The sequence below is a fragment of the Stegodyphus dumicola genome, chromosome 2 (genome assembly GCF_044657685.1).
Source record: "Stegodyphus dumicola isolate Sdum_Otavi_A_Nest chromosome 2, ASM4465768v1".
Lineage (NCBI taxonomy): Eukaryota > Metazoa > Arthropoda > Arachnida > Araneae > Eresidae > Stegodyphus > Stegodyphus dumicola.
In genome coordinates, this window is record NC_140769.1 from 14,909,716 (window position 1) to 14,928,666 (window position 18,951).

Below are 18,951 nucleotides of genomic sequence, written 5' to 3' on the forward strand. Positions count from 1 at the left end.
TGGGATTTAATATGTGTTAAAGCTGAGAAAGTAACTTCACATAAATATGTGGTGTTGAATGGCAGAAGTACATTTAACGCCATATCAGTGATTGTGGGAAATTCAGTTCTAGTTCCGATCCAGAATTCAGTCAAGGGCTTTTTTTGAAATTGTAGTTTTAAGTTTGAGTCACTCGAAAGCTCAGCAAATTCCTCTTGAGCTTTAAATGGCAGGTGATCAATCTCACTCAAGCCAATCCAAAACGGCTTTTGAATCCAAACTATTTTTTGGAAATCAATATTTAATTTAAAATATGTCCAGAACTGTATTTCTAGCACTTTTAAGTGATCTACAATAATTTTTGCGATAAAAGTTTTACAATGAATTTTCTCGATTACAAAATTGTCAACACTGGAAAACATTTCGAACGAATTTTTTTCGACCCTACTTTTCCAAATGTTGATCTTTTTAATAAAACTTTCAATTTTATCATTTGAAGTAAATATATCGCAATATTTTCCTTGAAGAGACAAGTTGAGATCGTTTAACTTCGCAAAAATATCTGACAAATAACACAGCTTGGATAGCCATAAGTCATTTTGAAAAAAAGCAGCAAGTTCACATTTTCGTTCGGTTAAAAATATTTCGATCTCGTCCTTTAATAACAATAATCTTCTTAAACTTTGACCTCTTGACAACCATCTTACTTCTGCATGTAATAACAAAGTTGTGTAGTTGGAATCCGTATCCTTACAGAGATTTGAAAATAAGCGACTGTTAAGGGCATGGCTCTTAATAAAATTTATGATCTTAACAGCATCCTGACGCACATCGTTCAATTCTGGTGCTAATTTTTTTGCTGCAAGAGCCTCTCGGTGAATAAGGCAGTGAGTAAAAGTTATATGATCGTAATGAGCAGCTTGAAAAAATGATTTAAAATCAATATTTTTGCCCGTCATCGCTCTTGCACCATCTGTGCATATTCCACAGCAATTTTTCCATTCTAAACCTTCTGCTTTTAAAAATTTGTCAACTTTACAATATATGTCTTTCCCTGTAGTATGGTCTTCCATAGGACGACAAAATAACAATTCTTCCTCCACGCTTTCTTTATAAACGTACTTGACATATACTAACAACTGAGCCAATTTAGTAATATCAGTTGTTTCATCCAACTGAATTGAAAATTTTGGGCTTTCTTTAATTCTTGTAATAAGTTGTATTAATTGATCCTTGTTAATATCAGAAATTCTATTCGAGACAGTGTCGTTCGACAAAGGAATTTTTCGAATATCATCGCCATATTTTCTTCCATGTAGTATTTCTACCATTTTAATAGCAGCAGGTAACACAAGATCTTCTCCAATGATGAACGGCTTTTTATTTTTAGCAATACAGTATGAAACTTCATATGACGCTAGTAAATATTTTTCATTAACAGTTATAAGTTTTTCAAAGATTTTCTTTTCTTTATTTAAAGATTTCAACAGTCTTTCAAAATATTCTTTTGGTTTATTGACATACGAAACATGCTTTGATTCAAGATGTCTTTTTAATTTTGATGGTTTCATACTCTCCGAAGCCAATAATTCATTGCAGATCAAACAAAGAGGTTGTTCATTACCGTCACAATTTTGAAATGTAAAGCTAAATTGAAGAAAAGACTCATCATATTTTCTTTTTCGCACATTAGATGCCTGTTTTCCAATACTTTGTCCTGCCTGAGAAGAGTTTGTAGCATTATCATCTGCGTCATTACCATTCTTCTTTAAGTTCAGCCATTTATCCATATTGCAGATAATAATTGATTTATTAATTACCGAATAAATAAAAAAAAAAACTAAAATCTTGTTACGGGGGACACTGACAATTGACCACACTAGAAGAGCGTCAACACTCCACTAATTCACATTACAGTCAGAGTAGGCTAGTTTACACAAGCGTTTTAGTCAATGTGAGTTATGGAATGTTATGAAAATTCGCTTAAAAAGCATAAAATTCACAAATTTTTCAACGGGTTTTACAAGTATTTATGCACGCTTTTTTATAAGAGCCCCACAGACCGGTTTGGTTAATGTGTATTTGCCAGCACGTGTATTGAATCGTTTAGCTACAGGTTGCACGTGTGTACGCGCGCGCATTCCTCCCTTGTGGGAAGTCAGCGGCGCGTGGTTTATTCAACATGTATGATACCAACAAACGCACTAACAATGTATAGCCACAGTATAATAATAGCGATCATCGATCGTTTACTACTGTCGGTGGGGATAGCTCAAAACCTTCAACAAATGCGCGTGTCTATATGCTGCAAGTCCACTGTATTCCGCCAACTCTAGTGATGTTATAAAATGGTATATATATATTATATATAAATATTTGACATTAAAATCTCTCGCGACCCCAGAATTTTGCTAAGCGACCCTAAATGGGGTCGCAACCCATAGTTTAAGAAGCCCTGCTTTACATGTATATAAATTTGTAATTCTGTAAATGTAACTCATTAATGTACCTATAATTAATGTTACATTACGATTATTACGATTTTCTGTTTACATTATTACGTGATCATTACGATTTTCTGTTTACATTATTATAAGAAAGACATTTAGTTAATATAAATGCAAAAATTCAAATAGTTTGATAGAAAGAGATTTTATAAAAATTATTTTTTCATGTTAGGCTTAATTGCAAAATGCATTCGGGCGTACAGTGATGCTACACTCCAAGGTCTCAGGCCCATGGGGGAAACTTCATTTTCTCTGCACCAGAACAAAGAGGTTAATGCGTAAAAATATAACATTTAATATTTTCTTACCAGGGTTTTGAGGAGCTGTTACGCCTTGGACTGTGGGATTTTGTTATAAATCTTAGTGGGTCAGATCTTCCACTGAGAAGTGTAGATGATCTAGCAATAGCTCTGGCACCCCACAGAGGTTTGTTAAGTTTGAATTTCTGTGATTTAATTGTATGTTTTTATATATATACACATTGATGACTTCTTTTTACTTTCTTTCATTTCAGGTTTGTCCTTTTTACCTTTCATTCATTCCGTCAATAAAGAAGGCAATAAATCAGCTTTTCCAAATGCAAATGTTTAGTAAGTCCTACTTAGCATTAATTTATCTTTAATTTTTTATGAAAAAATATGCTTGATAATATTTTCATTGCTTTCGTATGTCTTATATTTTCTACGAAGTACTTCATTAGAAACTTGCATATGCAAAAGCCAGTTTTGTGTTTGTCCATTTTGTCATGTAAGCAATCCTACATACTGATGATTTTTTCAGTCTCTTAGCATGTGCAGGTTCTGCTAAAAGTTTTAAAATGAGTAGTTTTTGATTTCTTTTTTCCTCATTTTATGTGTCATATTTTATTTAATTATTATTTGTCTGTTATTTTGATATTTTTTAAATGTATTTAGTTAAGTAAGAATTTTTTGAGTGAAAATTCATTTTTAGAATTTCTTTAAAGGCATTCTTTTTGCTTTTGTGGTGTAGTCATCAGCACATCTAGTTAACAAATCAGATAGGAGATCTCATAGATGACATTGCCAGTTTGCTCTGCTCTGCACTAATTTTGATAGAGAACACTCCAGGGGACAAATCCAGAGGTCTCCCACCATCAGCCTCTTGAGAAGACTTTAAAGTTAACAGTGTTTTAAGTTTCCCTATGCTACAAAGATATTGTGTACTCAAACACCCATGCCTTCTTTGAGATTTGTATTGGGGGTCTAATGAAATGAGAATGAACACTGTTAAATATGGAGCACATGAGCTAGTAAATTCTTTTTTACTGTGTTAGACCATAATCTGATTTCAGACTGGAATTTTTTTAGTTATAATTTGATTTGAATGGTTGTAAATATAAGTCATTATAAAATTATGTTTTGAGACTTTAATACAGTATTTTCAAATTGTAAATTTTTCTTTTGATCTTGATAATTCAATTTGAATAATTATGAATCGAAATTAATATAAAATAATGTTTTATCACTTATATGTTTAAATTCTCTCTTATGGAATGAATTTACAAAAGGGAAAAAAATTATACTAACTGTGCAAATTAATACAATTTATTTTTTTATGGTACTGAATTTATATACTTGCAGTTTATAAAAGTAGTAATTTTAATCTGTATCAATTATCTAAATATATATATATATATTGTTTTTGTGATAAATATATATATTTTTTTTTAACTCGCTATTCTATTTTAATTACACAAGCATTTTCTAAAACATTAGTAGTCAAAGATAACTTAAGAATACAAAGACTTTTGTAAATTATAATTTCCATCTTGAGAAATATAAAAATAAATGTTTTTTATGTTGTATAATTCCAAACTTCCATATAATTTTTTAATCTATTTTAACAGTGCATAAAGTATGAATGTTTATAGTTATATTAATTATTAAGAGATACATATTGACATTTTACTTAAGGAAAAATTCTGTTTTAAAATTTTTCTTTCACACAGTTATGCCTGTGATGAATATGTTTATGATGTTACATCTGTTCCCAATATTCCCAGTGAAGATAAACTTGAAATCTACAGTTCCTCTCAATGGGGTGTATTTAGCAGGTAGGCCCTTTTATAGTTTCATTTGGTTTAGGTAGTTAAAATGCTTATTTTAATGTTTTAAACTGTATTTTAATTGAATAGTGAGAATTCATTCATTAGGGAAAAAAATAATAAATCACACAAATACATTATGAAGAAAATTTTTTTACTGAAAATTCAATGTACGCTCAACAAAATTTTAATTTTATTGCTAATTTTCATGAGTTTCATATTATACAAGGAGATAAGACATAAAACAGCATTTGCTATTAAACTGTAGAAAAGGTGAACAGACTCGCATGGAATTGAGTGAGTATTCATAAGTTCAGATGTATTTTTAATAATTTGAAACTTTAGAAGGCATATACAGAATGTTTTTTAATAAATGCATAAGTTGAATTAATGTTTTTCAAACCATAATTTATATTTGATTAATATAAATAAAAAGTATTTTATCTCTTTGTCTTTAAAAATATTTGATTATCGAATTGCATTATTTTCTTAAATCAATTGTTTTTCATAAAATAACTCCTCAGGTTATCAATGTATGAATATTGTGCCATAAAATTATTTTAAATTTAAAATAACTGTCTGCATATATTAGACAAAATAAGTAAATGTTAAAAAACCCGAGTGTATTTTGTTGATTTTAGTTTCACTGAAATCATAAATATTTGTGAAAGCAAACGTATTTAAAGAGTACCATTTTGTGAATCCAGAAGGAAAAAGCTATTTCTCTCTTATCCATAATCATTATTTTATATTGTTTAATTGCAGTTTCTAAGTTGAATATTTATAATAATATAACAACTAAGAACTAGAAAAATATATGGATATACTTTCATTTCCATTTTCTTGTAATTTTTCTAGAGAATTCATAGAGTATCTTGTTAATGAAAAGTTGCGCCATCCATTGATCAACAAGTATCAATTTTATCTGCAGACTCGTATTATTCCTGATGAAAGTTATATACCTACAGTTTTAATGAACTCTCCTTTCAGGTAAACAGTTTCTGAAGAAATGATTTGTATTGATAATTTATTTATTTTTGTCTGATAGTTTGTGTTGTAAGATTCTAAAATGCTCCTATTTATTTTTTAGAAACACATTGCACCTATCTCCTATGCATACAACTAAAGAATTCTCATTTGTGGATGCTGATAATCTTTGTCGTCATATTTTCATTGATGCTGACTTTTGTGGGCAAGTAAGAGAAAATTCGTAAATTTCTATTTTAATTCCTCTCCCCTTCCCCCCCTTTTATTTTTTGTCTTATGTATAGAAACACAGAATTTCCACTCTTCTAAGTTGAATATTTATAGTAATTTCTCTTCTAAGTTGAATATTTTAATAAGTCAGGGAAATAAATGTAGAATATTTCTTTCAAATCACTAAAAGAAGATATTTTAAATAGTTTAAAAAAAAAAACTGCCTTACTTAAAACAGACAGTAAATGAAGAGTTATTGTAATCGATGTTTTTCTTGCAGAAATTATTTTCTATCTTCTGTTAGATACAATTGTATAAATATATGCCTTATGACTTAAGACTTCTATAAAAAAAATCCAATGTTAAATTTCTTAAGAATCATTTAGAATTATTTTCTAATTTTCTATATTTGAGGTCAGATATCTATAAAACTTTAGATACAGCTTCTATAAAGTTATGTATAGAGATTTCTGCAGATTCTATAAACATTTGCACAGTTTCCAAGGATCCCACTCAGAGAGTCCCATATAATGTGTATAGAATAACTAATAGAATTTTACCAAAAATATCCAATTTAGTTCATAAAAAATTGGTCCATAATAAGAATTCTAAACAAGTTTCTTTAGAAGCTTCTTAGTATTTAAAAGCAGTATAAAATCAATATAATTTATTTCTGAAATTAAAAATAATTAATTAAATTTTTATTTTTGAATAGAATTTTTTAATATAAATTTTGAAATGATTTGTGATATAAAAAGAGCGAAATAAAAACTTTCGGAACAGATGTGAATATTTGACGAAAAAGTATCAATATCATTTTGATTTGAAAATATATTTAAATAAAAATTAATTAAAGTTAATTAAAATCATAAAAACATTTCTCTTATCAGTGATTCTATAAATTGGTAATGTAACTAACTTAATAAGGCTAATTATTACAAATAATATTATTAAAATAGTTATGCTTGTCATAAAAGACATAATTCCCTTTGTATAGAAAGGACCAGGGCCTGAGTGGTAGTCATTAAACATTGGTAGTTGTGGGTAAAAAAAAAAAAACTGATAGCATAAGAAGTGCATTTTTTAAATAAAGTTCTTTTCCGTGTGCAATATGAATATGAGGCAATTTCTCTTAAAAAGTCCTCTTTGAAAGTATTCCTTCCCTTAGGATAGCCCTCTTGAGCCATAAGCAAATAATCGAAGCACCTCCCTTTTTGAATAGAAATTTCAAAAGAAATTACATTTTACTGTTCTGTTCCATGTGTGTAATTTTATTAGTTTTACTACATGTTAAAACCGTAATTTTATTGTCGTTATTGCATATAAAAATTTCAGTTATTTAACATTATTTAAAATATTTTAAATTTTGATATTATTATGTAAAATATTTTATATTTTTATATGCATTAACATGTATCAATTTATTAAACAAATTAACACTATCTTTTCCTAATTATTTATAACAAGTAACTAAGTACTAGGTGCTCAATTTACATTAATTTTTAAAATGTTTTAAGAATCTAATGAGATAATTTCCAATTATTATTTGCATAATAATTTTATATTTCAAGCATAGATTAAGATTATATGGTCTGATTTTAAGAGAAAAATCTAACTAAAATTTTATCACTAAATCTGTCTTAATAGTTTTATGGCACATCTTCATAACCTTTAAATAAAATTTTGGGAAAAACTGTTTTAGTGTTTAAAAAAATAAAACAAAAGTAATAAATATTATCATTTTTTTAGGGCCCTGGATTATTTTCTGCTGAAGATATTCCAACTTTGTATTCTTTGTCTCATAGATCTTTCTTTGCTCGAAAATTCAATCTCCAGCCATATGATACAGTGCGGAAAGCAGCTCTAGATTTGGCTCAAAATTATTACCACCATTTTCTTGAGAAGTTTTTGCCTGCATCGGTAGTGAAGTATGTTCAAAATTTTTAAACAGTTGAAACAACACTTGTTTTTTGTGAGATATTGAGTTTACTTTTATGTTTCCCTGAGTGGATTTAAAAAATTCTATTTTGATAGATCAAAAATTTCATCTGGTATATAATCTTATTGGTTGAATGATTATTGTTGTTTATATTAACATATCAAACTGTCTTCTTCACCATTCTTCTTTCTCAATGACACTTTGCTAAATATTTTGTATTACATTTTGCAAAATAAAATATGATGATATGGATAATTTGATAAGGAATTGAGAGTATTTGTGATTGCCTCTAATTTCAACATTAAAAATTTCTTCAAAAGTATGTGCAAGCATGGACTTTTCAGGTATTGGTAAATTTGTAAATAAAGTAGAAATGGCTCTTGGATATTAGCTGGTACTTTCCAGTACACTGTCAGCTTGCTACCTTTAGGTCATGAATTATATTCTTGAAACCAGCATATTAATGAAAGTGTTTTTAATTTCTGACAATTATTGTTTGGCAAGTTGCACTGAAAATTATGCACAGTATTAGATTGCTATTCTTCACAGCTTGTTTCTGCTTCCATTTGAATTCTGTTATACTAAGCTGATCCAGAAAGTAAGCACCATTTTAGCTGTTTCCTGTGCACTTGACAGCATAGTCATGCATGCATAATTAGATCGGTCACCTTGAGAATGCATTAGCCTAGCCATTTGGTTTGTTTACTTTAATGTCTTAAGTCATGTTTTATTGGTAATCAAGTTTAAAAAAACCAATTGGCCAGCTGTAAAATAAGAACCTTTATCAAGTGTTTGAGTGAAGGTATGGTGCAAAAGTGGGTTAGGATGTTTAACAAAGGAAGGGAAGATGTTCATTATGAGCACAGTAGATGCCTGTTGTTGATCACCGAAGAATTGGTGTGCAATATCAACGAAAAAGTGACAGAAGGAAATGATTTTTTGAAAAGAATTGTCAAAGGCAATGAAACATGAATATATTACCAGTCACTGGAATGGTGGCATACTTGTTCCCCAAAATCCAAGAAAGCAAAGTCACTTCTTTCCTCAAGGAATTTTGCTAGTGCCTGGATAGAACAAGGCACAGCAGTCAACTCTACAGCTTACTGTGATACACTGAAGAAGATTCAGCTTTCAATACCGAAAAAAATTATAGATTACTGACTGCTGATATTGTGCCTGTACATGACAGCATGTGGCCTCATACCACAGGCATAACAACAATGCTGCTTGATTCATTTTGTTGGGAAGAATAATGTCATCCACCTTATAACCCGGGCCTAACTCCATCCAACCTCCATTTGTTTTCTCATTTCGAGAACTTTCTTGCCGGCAGCACTTTGCAAGTGTGTTCTAGAACTGGTTCAGGTTGCAGGCAGTTGAATTCTACGAAGTGGGTATGTTGCAGTTAGTGCCAAGATATGACACATGCCTTAATTTTCATGGTGAATATAGCAAAAAGTATTTTAAGATGTGTAAATTTTTCTGTAATAAAATACAAATGAAAACAAATTGAAACAGTAAGCTGGATAAGCTTGTGTGTAATAAAGCAAGTGACTTCCTCGTACCAGTTTCTAGTCCTTACTTTAATACTTGCTTCTGTTGGCACTGCATTTCCATCCTGTATTTTTTATCAGGGATCGCAGATGCCATTTTTTGATAAAGTATCACATGCCTGGAAATAATGGATTATGCATGCTTAGTTTCTTGTCAGGCCTATAAAACACATGATGAAAAATGCAATAGAAATCAACATATGAGGAACAACTGTTGTTCTAAGAATTTTCTCTAAGAAATGTGTTCCCCCCCCCTCCCAAAAAAATGACATCGTGGAGATAGGAATAAATAAAATTAAAAATAAAAAGAAGAAGAAGTGAGAGAGATGAAGAATATTAGAGAAAAAGCAAAGACATAAAAATCTTTGTAGAAGAATCTAGAATAAATTCTAAGATTGTTGAATGCTTCTAGGAATAAGATTTAGAAGTGGCGTTTTTGGTAGTATATCAGCCATTTATTTCAGAAGTACCGCTGAAACCCAATGTTGCAGTTTAATTTAATTTACCTGAGTCCCAAACCTACAAATTTTTTCATAGACACAGTGTTAAAAAAATAAAGATCATACTGGGCTAGTAATTTTACCCAAAATATAAAGACCATATCCATTTGCACTTCACAAAAGTTTTGAATAGAATTACAATTAACTGTTATTTTTTTATACAAATGCCAGGCATTTGGCCATTAATCTTTTAGTCTTGATCTTTCTTCCCAACACTTTAAAACAATAGAATTAAAAGATAATAGTGCAGTGCATTCATCAATATGCTTCTTATCCATAGACTGTTCAGAGTTACAAATAATTTACTGTTATTGGTATTAATAAAAGATGCTTTGGATTTATTGTTTTAAGCATCGAGACAAAATCATTTGAGTTTTGATAATATGTGTACCTGAATACGAGAAATATAATCAAGTGAAGTGTCCTTAATAATTGCTCATAGATTGTTTTTTGTTTCAGAGCTGTAATTGAGGATGCCATTGCTAAATATTCTCATGCAAAAAAACTTGAACAAGGGCAACTTGTTTTTGAATCAGTTTTAAATCTTCAGATAACACCTTCTTTAGTTCCCCATGATCCTTGTTGCAGATCTAAGCTCGTCGAGGGACTCCAAGCAATAACAGATTATAATTACTGGTTAGATATTTCTGTTGTAAGTTTGCAAATGCTTTCATTAGTTAATGAAGTCATATCTAAGAACTTTTAATTTTATCTGTAAATTCTGTTGCTAATAATTAAACAATAGCAGCTAGATATTTTTATATTACAAGCATTGTGTGATTGAGTAACATTATATCAAATTTTAATTATGTATTAGCTTATGTATTAGCCAGTACATGCTCATAAATTACCAATAATCTGTTGGTGCCATTTGGCTGTCTGTGAAATGTGTTTTTGACATCAGCAGTTAAATGAAACGTTTTTTTTTTTTTTTTTTTTTTTTTTTTTTTCTTCCTTTCTGGGGTATACTGTTTGGCAATCACATTCAAAAGTTTATCAGATTGTTATTTTGTACAGCTTCTTTGCACCTCTGTATGAACTCTGTTAAATAGCAATCTAAGTTATTTCTTTCAAACCAGTTACCAAAAATCATATTCTAATATCTTATTGACTGTTATTGACATTAAATTTACATTGTATATCTTCCATCATGTACAGTTTTATTGTTTGAAAATTGGATGTTCGTGATTTTTTTGACAAACCACTCCATACTTGAAATAATAGATTGCTTCTAATTAATTTCTTCAGAAATTCGAATAAACACATGGTGCAAAATGCATTAAAAATTAACACAAGAAGGATAAATAATGTCTTGAGAAATTTCTACAGAAAAAGGTTCCCAAAATATTTCACAATACGTATATGCATATTTTAATTGGTGTAAAGTTGACATTGAAATTTTAAAAAATTACATTTCTATCATATACCTTTTGTTGTGTAAAAATTGTAATACTTGTGATGTTTTGCGAACTACCATAATTTTGGAAATAATATGTTCGTTCTGTTCCATTTCTCAGAAAATCTGCTAATTACATAAAATCAAGATGCAGTAAAAATTAACATGAGATGAACAAATATTGTTCCAAAAGCTTTCCATGGGAAACAAATTACCAGAAACTGATGCAACGCAGATATGTTCTTGCTTTAACTCAACTAAAATTGATATTGAAATAAAGAAGGAAGGAAGAAGGTATCCCACCTTCTGTTAGTAGAAGAAAAAAAGAAAAAAAATGAAAAATAGAACATTAACATCAAAAGGAATGAAAAAGGTATACAAAAATCTATTCTTTCAAGAAGAATCCAGAACTTTGCCTACAGTTTGCAGGATTTAGAGTCAGGGATTGTATTTGTGGCAATGTATTGGTAGGTATTGGGTAATAGAGAAGTACCTTTTGTATGAATAAAAGAATTAGTTGATATATTTTTACATAATAGTTAAACAGCAAAGAGGTAAAAGAAGATATTTAATACACATAAAATGGACTGAGGGACTTAATATCAATAGCTTAGAATACTCATTTTGGAAATAATCTGCGATAATGAAATTTTGTTAGTGCATATACAACCAGCATCTGGGAACACTACTGTTAAGCATCTCTTGGAATTACTAGAATGTTTCTTTTAAGTTGTTTTTACCTCATTTATGATATAAATTGGCATTTCTATAGATTTTGTTGTATCAGCGAGATGAAATGAAAATTGCAGGAGGCCGAAGGAAACAGTGACCACTCGAGATATCTCTAAGTTAGAGTTTAAAATAAAATACTTCACAGGACTATAATGTCTAACATGATACACATATAACACATGCAGAAAAAGTAAACAGCTATGGTACTTATGTAATGTAACAAAGCTTGGCAACCATGCACATGGTAATTCTTCAGTTTTAACAAGCAGCATTACCATTTTCTTATGCTTTCTTTTGTTGCATTTCAAGTTGTTGCAACTCAATTTAAAAATAATATGTAGTTGTACAATTTATAAGGAGCAGAGGAAATTGCTGTTACATTTCTGTTGGAAATCGACAGCTGCTTTAAATCGCTTCTCTAAGCAATTGCCATCAAATTATTAGAAGAACAAAGAAAAAATCCAATTATAAATAGGTTTATAAATGAATTTTCACGAATAATACCCAATGAAAATGTAAAATACATTTGTAATAATTTTTTAATTATAAATCATTCTTTTTCATCTATAAAAAATACCAAGCTCCACCCAGGTAATTGTGTTGATATGTTAAGTATCACACAGTTCCTTTACATCTAGTCCATTTCAAAGGCCTCATGCTAGGAACTGATTAATGAAAGCAATTCACTGACATTGAGAAAAAAGTGTATGGAACACATTGCGAAAATAATAATTTATAAATAAATTAACAGTAAACTTAATTTGGTTAGCCTTAAAAGATGAACAAGTGATTTTCGTAACTAGAGTTATCTTGTTTCCCTTATTATTAGCTTGCAATCTTTCTCTCATAAAAACACTCCCATATGTTTTCATAAAAAGCTCCCAATAAACCAGGCTTTGACTGGAAAACATTTGAAATTGCTTATTATGGACAATGCTTATTTGAACTCTTAGTGGTATATAATTTGATTTATATAACTGGAATATATAAACAATGTACAATAAAAAACAAAAGACTGTGTTTTCATTCTTTTCTTCCGTTATTGATGGTGTTCATTTCTGTTTTAAATGTTGTTCTTAAATGTCATTAATATACTCTTTTTTTTTTTTTTTTTTCCATTTCTAAGCCTCCATCATTAGCCAAAGTAGTTAAGCATGGACTGGTCGGCTGGCTGTATGGTTGGTTTTTATGATTTTCTGTATATGTAACGTGAATGCAGACTACGTCCCCCTTAAATGTCTTTCACAGTGGTATCCCTTCCCTTTGACAGATAGCCATTGTGGACTTCACCTTATTCAAATAACTTAACCTTTTTCATTTCTAATGCTACTCGTTCTTCCATTATTGACAGTGCTTCTTTTTACTTTTGTTTAACTAAAGGAACTCCAAATTAAATTGCTTGAAAATTTAGGTCAGTAGTTAGTATGTGTTTCTTAATTATAATATGGTTTATTCTTTTTTTTTTTTTTTTTTCCCTTGAACTAATTGTTGAGTTATTTATAGATGATGTCTGTAGTATTATGACCTCTTTCATAGCCAGTAAAATTAGTGTGATAGTAGATCATTTTAAGGAAGATTAAATAAATTATATCACATGAAGTAAAACTAACCTAGATCTTTCTTCTGTTCTAAATGGCAATTATGGAATTTCTTGTGTTCTTGCTTTGAATATGGATAGATATGCTGTCATATGAAATTTCTTTATCTTTAGACATGTTTATTAACTGGTATTTACAAAATAATAATAATAAATAAATAAATAAATAGCGGAATCTGAAAGCTTTCAGATTTTAAAGGGCGTTTTGAAATCATTGAGTTCGTTAATCAAAAAATCGTTAAAGTTTTAAAAAATATGAAACAGATTACAAAACAAATTTCAAATTTGAACATACAGATGCCCATATTGGAGTGGAGGACTACGATATTCAAAATTAGGTGTCTCTAGATACCATTATTTTTTCACAGTGCGAAAAATATATACATACATTCATGCATGTTCTTCATTATTTAATTATTTTAAATACAATGCAGGGCTCTAATATTTGGTGGCAAAAATTTGAAAAGTGAAATGCTGTTTATAGTGAACCAATGCAAAATGCCAAAGCAAAATTAATAGCCTTTTAGGCAAATTGCTCCTTTGGGCTAATAAAGAACATATTCTTGCAATAAATATCTCTTAATTGCAATTTCCTTTACACCTTTGGAAAATTATATAATCAAATGACAAGATTTTCAGTTTTTTCATGCTTTTTATATATTTCTATGATAAAGAATTTAAACATCTTATTTAAATACAGTGGTGCCTCAGAATATGTCATTAATCCATTCCAGATCTTTGGGCATACACCAAACGAACTTTTCCAATAAGAAGTAAAAGGAAAGTAATTAATCTGTTTTATAAATATATTTTATTGTTATAACACTTTTTAGTGCTAAAATATAAATCCAATGAGTGAAATGTTCCAATCAAAAGTAATTTTTCGACATTCATTTCTTAAATTTGATTAGGCATATAATATATGATATTCAAGTCCCGGATATGCATGGCATTTTTGTACTTTTCAATAATCCCTTTTTTCACCTCCATGGTGATCCTGTTTTCTACATTGCTTGGCTGTTCTTATTAGCTTTCCTAAAACTTATTGTTACAAAGCATTATGCAAGAAAACATAAAATCATGTTGAAATTTCAGATCTATAATGTGGGTTGTTTATTGAATAGTAGCAATGAGCATACTGGCGTTTATGGGCAGTCGTAACATTATTTGGAAACAGGTAAGCAAACGTAAAGTACACAGTCATGACTCATCAAATTTGACTCATATTTCAAACAATGTCATATACCAAACAAAAATTTTTGCATCTGAAAAGGACATATAGTAATGTACCACTGTTTTATATATATATATATATATATATATATATATATAATTCTACTTTAATTAAACTTAGGAGATAATATAATCAATTTATCAATACTGTTTAGGAAATAAATTATTATATATATATATAATGTTCAATAATGCTAGTGCTGCCCATTCTGCAAATTAGATCATTTAAAAAATTATATATTATATGTATTTTTTTAGTTTGACAAAGGAGATGAACGCTTAAAAAATGTTCGAATAATACTCGTAAGTATTTTCAGATTTTATTTTTTCCATTACTTTATTGCAATTTGAAAATTGTGTGATATTATAATTATTTTACATTTTCCTATTTTCAGGAACCTGCTTTAAGTAGTCGGTTCTGTTATCCACATGGTGATCTGAGAATGGCATTTATATCACCATGGATTTCTGATAATCAGACATATTCCGAAGGGTACATTTAAAAATATTTGTTCCTGATATGATAGCAATCAAACCTTGTTATCTAGTTACATATGTGATAGATTAATGTACTTATTAGATTATACTTTTTTAGTCTCAACCAGTTCCTTTTTCGTTTCTTTGTAATATATATTGATAGTTAAGTAACATTTGAGATATTGACTCAAAGCTATTAGGTTGCACTTAAACTCTCAGTGTAAATAACATTATTTGTTTTCTAGAAAAAAAAGTTTTTTTTTTTTTTTTTTTTTTTTTCTCAAAATTTTTTACAGCTTATCACTATATTCCTTCCCTTTATAAATTCATTAAATGAGTTGTCATTGTCATCAAACAAAATATGAGCCTCCCATTTCCTTAAGGAGATAAATATATGTGTTTTCCAAATTCTACTGCAGTTCCTATTGTAAAGGAGTACCTCAAAAAATGATAACCAAGAAAGACCTTTTGATGAATTTGGCTGTTATGTCTAGAGCCTAATATTGGTGTCTATATTGAGTCTGTTACATAAACAACATCAGAAGATTAGAAGTATGTATAGGATAAAACATTGTCTGTTAAATAAACAACATCAGAAGATTAGAAATATGTATAGGATAAAAAATTTTGAATGAAGAGCTATTGGCTTATTCCAGAAGTTAAAGATTAATTTCAAAATATTAAAATATTATTCTTTCCAGTATTATGTTTATTGTCTTTTATTGTTGCTTTTATAAAGACTTAAGAACACATATTTAATGCTTAATGAAAATTCTTTATGATTCTATTTATTTATTCATTTTGCTTGTGTGTTTTGAAAAAAGGCCTATTCTTACAACTTCAAATCACTCTGAATAATAAGTTATTTGAAAGAAAATGGTTACATGGATGGTTTGTTAATGAGGTTTGACTGTATGTGGAATTTTTTTTATTGCAGTTGTGGTTTACACAAAAATTTTGATGTGATTGTTATTATTAAAATGGCCATAATTTATTTTCTGATTTCTTATGTATTTTCAGATTTGATTTTACTCAAAGTTTGCCTCTACCCTATGCTCCAGCATTTAGTGATGGAGTCTTCATCATTGTTCTTATTGCTCGTGAGACAGAAAGTCTGGATTGCAGAGGTTAATATTTAATTAACAACTTCATGTTCTTTAACATATTAAATAACTTGAAATTAATATTGCTACAAATAAATAATCAATTCTCATTTTCAAAAAATTTATTTATTTAGATGGATTTGTTGGTGATCCTTTATACTTCAGCGATCGGAAAAGTCCAGTTAAAGTGATGCTCAAGTTAATTTCACCAGATCAAAATATCAGATGTGTTAAAAATGAAACTCTCTACTTGGAAGATTATATTGAAAATAAAAATCTGTCTGCAAGTAGTATGAATCTGGAAACTGAAGAGGTAAAAAAGTTTTAACAAAGAAATTACTACTAAGAAGACTTAATTTAGTTTAACTTCTAGTGTTCATAAAGTTTATTATTTATTATTCTGAGATTTTATGCCTTAAAATAAATATTATGGAAAATTCAGATTTTGGTTTTTATGGTTTTTTAAACTTATGATATTTTTATTCTGTCTACTTATTAAAAAAATAAAATTGCTGTCCTGTTAATGATAATTTTGTATGTTAATGTTATCAAAAATAATATCATATTTGCCAATTTTTTGTAAATTTTTTATGTTTTACAAAAAATGTTCTAGTTTAATGATTTAATGATGTTATGAGCAAAATATATTTTTTACAAATTTTACAATTTAACAGTTATACAATTTAGAGTTGTACAATTATATAAAAGCTTAAAAAACTGAGTAAATTTGTCACCACATCTGTATTTAAAGTAAATATTCTTGGCAGGTATTTGAGTTAGCTAGTAAAATTTTAATTAAATGGGTTATGAAATTAATTAATTAATAGATCCATTAATAAGAGTATACATTATTTTTCAGCTATGTGGTACAATGTTCCTTATGTATATGCTATACGACTTATAAAAACTGCCCTTTTGAGGTCCAATCCTGCTTTTGTTATGGAAATTTCAAAGAAATTTAAATTTAATGGAATCATTTTCATTTAATATAATTTTAATTGCAGTACAAAGTCAGATCCAGACTCATTGGAATTTTGGCGGTTCCAGATTTGAAATTTTTTCAGATTTTAGATCTTCAGTTTTAACCTAGTAAGATGACATGCAGAAATTCTAAAATTAAAAATATGAAGCATTTATGACCTTAAGGGAATCAAAATTTACAGAAAAATTCTCAGTAGTTGTTTGATTTATTAAATATTTTTTTCACCGTATGTTTTTTAAGCTGCTTCAATTTTTGTGCTAGTTCTTTCTCTAATTCTATAGATAGACATAATTTCTTGTTCAGTTACTAAGTTCCATCATTCAAATCTTGTAATTTCCATGTTGAGAATTCCCACTAATTTCAGTTGAAATTTTTTTCATTCTCAGAAACATACAGGGGTTGGACAAAAATATGGGAACACCTTTAAAAAAACATGTTTCTTTGCTTAATATGGTGTAGGAAAACCGTTGGCATCCAAAACAGCTTGCAGTCTTCTCGGAATGGATAAATACAGTTCCTGTATGTTTGCCAAGGGAATATTATACCATTCTTCCTGCAAAACGGTGGCAAGTTCAGATAACGATGTTGGCGGTGGATAACGAGAACGCACTTTCCGTTCCAATGTAGACCACAAAGGTTCGATAATATTCAGGTCTGGTGACTGTGGTGGCCAGGGAAGATGGGACAACTCATCCTCGTGCTCAGAAAACCAGTCCTGAGCAATGTGAGCTGTGTGAACAGGGGCTTTGTTGTCTTGGAAGACACCATCACCATCGGGGAACAAAGTTTGTACCATGGGATGAACTTGATCTGCCAAAATGTTCACATGAGTCTTGGCAGTCATGTGCCCTGACACAGTTATCATGGGGCTAGCAGAGAACCACGATATGGCTGCCGAAACCATAACAGAACCCTCGCCATGTTTCACTCTTGGCAACAAGCAGTCTGTATTATAGGCTTGAGATGGCGTTCTCCAGACGTAAACTCGGCCAGAAGTGGGAAACAATGTGAAAGAAGACTCGTCAGACCATATTACTCGCTTCCACTGCTCTATAGTCCAGGCCTTTATGACTTAAACACCACCTTTTCCTGTTACGGGCATTAGCATCACTGATGAGTGGCTTCTCAATTGCAGCACGGCCAGCAATTCCCTGTTTATGAAGCTCCCTTCTAATTGTTTTGGTACTCACAGGGTTCGGTAACACAACATTCATTTCAGCAGTAACTTTTGCAGCTGTGGTCTTCTTATTTTTCGTCACAATTGCCCTTAATGATCGTCTGTCAAGATCACTCAGGATCAGATAAACATCAGCTTTGAAATGCTATTATTTCGTCCGCGCTGTGATTTAGCAGATGATGTTTTTCTGCTTTTCAAATATGCGGAATAAATCTTTGATACAGTACCTCTTGAAACACTAAACACCTCGGCTACCTTGCTTACGGAAGCACCTACCATACGTGCTCCAACAATTTGCCCACGTTTCGAAGTCTGTTAACTTAACTCTGACATAATGCAATGACAACCTCACATAACAGTACTCCGACAACAACTGAACTGTTTAGCACATTTACGAAGTTGTATAGGTGGCGTCAGTAGTCAAAAATGCCAGCGCCACCTACATATTTCATTAAAATCAATCTTTCTTTTTAAACATGCATTTCACAAGGTGTTTCCATATTTTTGTCCATCC

The 18,951-nt window shown here is 29.8% G+C and overlaps 1 protein-coding gene across 3 annotated transcripts in view; it reads left to right on the forward strand.

Annotated features, from left to right (window-relative positions):
• LOC118182229 (uncharacterized) overlaps positions 1 to 18,951 on the forward strand; it is a 52,270-nt gene that overhangs the window by 21,651 nt on the left and 11,668 nt on the right. For all 3 annotated transcript variants that reach the window (XM_035351552.2, XM_035351553.2, XM_035351551.2), the window contains 11 exons: positions 2,798 to 2,912; positions 3,001 to 3,076; positions 4,456 to 4,560; positions 5,410 to 5,541; positions 5,642 to 5,747; positions 7,498 to 7,676; positions 10,200 to 10,392; positions 14,957 to 15,001; positions 15,094 to 15,191; positions 16,196 to 16,302; positions 16,413 to 16,591. In XM_035351552.2, the coding sequence (XP_035207443.1) occupies positions 2,798 to 2,912; positions 3,001 to 3,076; positions 4,456 to 4,560; positions 5,410 to 5,541; positions 5,642 to 5,747; positions 7,498 to 7,676; positions 10,200 to 10,392; positions 14,957 to 15,001; positions 15,094 to 15,191; positions 16,196 to 16,302; positions 16,413 to 16,591 (1,335 nt within the window). The remainder of the gene's footprint in view (positions 1 to 2,797; positions 2,913 to 3,000; positions 3,077 to 4,455; positions 4,561 to 5,409; positions 5,542 to 5,641; positions 5,748 to 7,497; positions 7,677 to 10,199; positions 10,393 to 14,956; positions 15,002 to 15,093; positions 15,192 to 16,195; positions 16,303 to 16,412; positions 16,592 to 18,951) is intronic.